Source organism: Sceloporus occidentalis, unplaced genomic scaffold (assembly GCF_023333645.1).
Source record: "Sceloporus occidentalis isolate IW3139 unplaced genomic scaffold, rSceOcc1.0.p SCAF_331, whole genome shotgun sequence".
Taxonomy (NCBI): domain Eukaryota; kingdom Metazoa; phylum Chordata; class Lepidosauria; order Squamata; family Phrynosomatidae; genus Sceloporus; species Sceloporus occidentalis.
In genome coordinates, this window is record NW_028317311.1 from 177,625 (window position 1) to 181,487 (window position 3,863).

At 41.3% G+C, this 3,863-nt stretch overlaps 1 protein-coding gene across 2 annotated transcripts; it reads right to left on the reverse strand.

Annotated features, from left to right (window-relative positions):
* Window positions 1-1,602: 1,602 nt before the first annotated feature.
* Window positions 1,603-3,425, reverse strand: LOC149274421 (midkine-like). 2 transcript variants are annotated; one of them, XM_089505515.1, is made up of 4 exons: window positions 3,347-3,425; window positions 2,704-2,862; window positions 2,073-2,234; window positions 1,603-1,628 (listed from the first exon to the last, which is right to left on the reverse strand). In XM_089505515.1, exons 1-4 carry the CDS (start codon window positions 3,423-3,425, stop codon window positions 1,603-1,605), a joined length of 426 nt encoding a protein of 141 aa, XP_089361641.1. The 2 variants fall into 2 exon arrangements, with proteins under 2 accessions (XP_089361641.1, XP_089361642.1); XM_089505516.1 differs by lacking the exon at window positions 2,704-2,862.
* Window positions 3,426-3,863: the final 438 nt, after the last annotated feature.

Sequence of the window (3,863 nt, forward strand, 5' to 3'; positions counted from 1 at the left end):
GAGCTGGTTTTCTCCATCACGTCTTATCTCTCGCCTTGGGGTGGTGATAACGCAACTGAACCACTTCCAGTGTCGGTTCTCCCCCATTCTGTCCAGAACCTGTCCCCAGCAGGCACATTGTGCCACTTCCACCTCAAATTATGATGTCGTACAACAAATTTGTGGTTATTGTATAACCGCCAGGCAACCGTGAACATAGAAGCAGTGATCTTGGTATTATTTACAGTCGCAGTTACTCAGACCGGTCCATCCAGGAGCTGTATCTATCCCGTCTTACACGGCACGCGCTTCATTCCCTTACTTTTATCAGTCATTAAGGGTGATGATCTAACTATGTTTTTGTTGTGAGTGTATTTAATAACTTTTAGGAGCTTCTTCAGTCCCTGTTCTTTATGGGAATAGACCACGCATTATAGAGACAGAAGAACCACCAACGTAGGAGCATGGAGAGCCCCGGCGTGAAAAACATGGCGAAATCACCATAGCAATGTGGGATCATCAGGAACGTTCCATTGGTTGCTTTGGTATGACCTGAAATGGCCATCTGGCCCACCGTACTTTGTGTAATCATAAAAGATAGGATCTCTCACATTCATTGGTGGCCACTGGCCTTAAAGTGCCAGGGCCTCTTTATCGTCCCCGGTCCGGCCCAGGCTATGGTGCTAAGACCATTTCGCTGGGTAAATAATTTTTATACATATTGAATCCCTACAATATTTTTAAGAAACATTCCTGAATTTTATACTTATTCTGGGTAATATTCCTGCTGTAGACACACAAGCCATTATTTGGCCAATATTTCAGAACAAAAAAATAGCCAGAAGATCAAAATCACACACATAAGAAACAAATAGTAATAAAACTACAAATTCAAACTGTACATTTATTAAAAAAACAAAAAACAAACGAGCAAATCCAAAGGGAATCATTCTAAAAACACATAGAAATAAGAAGCCACGTGAAGTATGAAAGTTTGACAGTAAATTCGGGGTAAACAGGGGGATTTTAGTGGTTAGAGAGGAGCAACAGCGGAGTTGGGGTAAATTTTAAAAATAATAATTTTTTTCCCTTTATAAAAATTATTTTTTTTTTGCAAAAATACACAGAAACTTCCATGAAATTTTAGGAGTACAAAGGCATAGTAAAGGCTCTCAGATTATCTTATTTTTCATATCTTGTAGAAAAATAAGGATCAAGAAGTGGTTTAAGAAATTCTACATCAGCAGTACAGGAGGAAAGGGCAAAAATATTGGAGTAATGGAGATGGAGTGGACGATAATGGGGGGGGGAGAAGAGAAGGGGTATAAAGAAGCAACAATAAAAAGAGTAAAGGGTTTGGATTTTTGGGGGGATGTTTAAGGTTGGTGAAAAGGGGTGAAAGAAATCAGTTGCTTAAGTTCGTCTTAATATTTTTCCTAAAAAAATGAACATTAGTGATTAAAAATATAAGTTTCGGGATCAGAAGTGGGTGGGGATGGGGGAGACAGGGCTGGTAAGAGTGCATGTTTGACAGGTCGGAAAGAGAACACGGTCAATCCATCATTCTCCGGGGTGCTGAGCGCGGGTCCCATGGCCTCGTCTAAGGGGCGTCAGCAGATCCCTCTACTCCTTTCCTTTACCTTTCTTTCCTGAAATAGGAGCAAATATTATTCACCGGCCACTCAAATATTCATTAGCGAGCAGAATGTGTAGACATACAGAGTCTAAAGCCTAAAGTATATCTCGTTTATTGCATCACTGAGGAGGTTATTTAGGTATTATTTATATGATGTCATAAAATAGAATCTTCACGCAAAGGTGGACCTTGTAGGCATCAGCTACATTCTACAAAAGGAATATTTTAGACTAAAAATGTGACCGTAATCAAAAAATCCTCAAAAGCTGCATAGGGTCTCACAAGTAAACTTTATATAGGTGCATGGTACCCGGGAACAACATACGAGGTACATGGTAACGTGGGTTGTATGCTAGGTTTGCAAATGATTACGTAGTAACACTTAGTATCGGTATAAAGAGCTTGATGGGTCTTAATCACATAAAATGAATGAATTCCATTAAAGTTCATGTTTTACCTTTGGATTTAGACTTGATTTTTGGAGAACATGGCTTGGTGGCCTCCACGGTCTGCTGGCACTCTGCATCATACAAAGCCTTCTTCAGGGTCCCGGTGCGGATCTTCAGTCCAGTATCGCCGTTACAATTCCCCCAGCTCTCAAACTTGTACTTACAGTCGGCTGTAAGAACAGAGAAGACTTGCTAAGAAATTCTTCCTTAATCTGATTTTTTTTAACATTATCTACATATGAAAATGATGCGATGAGATAAACACAAGCAGCTGCGTGTGAATAAAGTGCCAGTAACATTTCACTGGTCTTAAAGTTGATGTGGCTAAAGTCACAATGTAACTGGGCTAAATATCTAGTTATCTAATACTATCAAAGGGGTTAAAGCAACCCTTCCCTGGCATAGAATGCTGTGTATCATTTTGGAAGCCATTGTCCAGACCAAAGGGAAAGGAGCTGAGGAAGCATGCTGGGAATTGTAGTCTTCTGCAACTGGAGCTTCAGTGGTTGACGGGATTGATGCAGGGTGCAAACGGTTATTGACCCACCGGCAGAAATATTTTACCGGCCCGGTATTTCTGTATTGACACAGAGTACGTGAAGCTCTGGTTAGAGAGATGGGTATGGAACGTGCCGTTACCTCCAAACGCTTTCTTCCAGTTGCAGGGAATCTTGCACTTGAGCTTGCGAGTCTCCTCTTTGCATGTCCCCTCCCGGGTCCCTAAACCGCAGTCTTTGTTGTTGGGGACGCAGCTTCCCCACTTCCACTCCGCGCAGTCAGATCCCTTCTTACCCTTGTCTGTTAGAAGAAAACATGGTGACGGTTTGGTTGGGGAAAAGGACAGTGAATCGATTGAGGAGCAGAGGTAGTGAAGCAGGGACTGCGGGCAGAGATGGGTCAGAGATTGGAGAATGAGCTAACAAAGTTATGGAGCAGGAGGTGAGTGAGACATGGAACTGGTTCAGGTGGGGTAGGAGGAACAGAAGCAGGAAAAGGAGAGAAGATCTTGGGAAAGGATGAAAGACGAGAAAGGGAGAATGATCAAGATGAGAAGCGAAAGGAGAGTCAACAGAAGGAAGGGGAAGAATTGTGGGGAGAACAAGAGGGAGAGACGGGGAAAAAAGGGGGGAAAAGAGAAAAACTGGTCAGCACAAAGAGGACAATCGAAACTGAGAATTCGAGGACGATGTGGAGGCTGAGAACCTTGGAGGGTCTGCAGAATCAAGAAGTCAGGAGTCAAACCAATACAAAAAGGGTTTCAGAATTTGGGGCAATTTATCACCTTTCTTGTTTTTTGCAGCCTGGGAACTCACAGCAAGGAACGCAACCAACATAATGACATAAAAAGCCCGTAATTCCATCCTGGGAGAAAAGAGAGAGAGAGAGAGACCACTATTAACACAACAATACAAATAACTCAATTCAGAGACGGAAGCTGATAATAAAGAGGAAAAAAACATGATTCCAGCAGAGATAATATCAATCCATGGAAGAAATATGTGGGCTGAAATTAAAAAGAAGTGAAACGCAGCAGAAAGTCAGAAAAAAATGTATCCTTAAAGTCACAGCGCCATGAAAAAAAATATATTAATGCAATGTGTCAAAAAAAGTCCTTGCTTTTTATTTATTTTGGAGAAATTTGGTTTAACAGCAGCAACATAACAAGTGCCGTAGACATACGTAACAAGGCATCCCTTATTTTGGGGAAAGCCAATATTTTTTGTTCAAATCAAAGATGCGCAAATGTTTTATTTCATTGCAATTTCTTTATATTCTAATATCACATTTTGTGGTGGTAC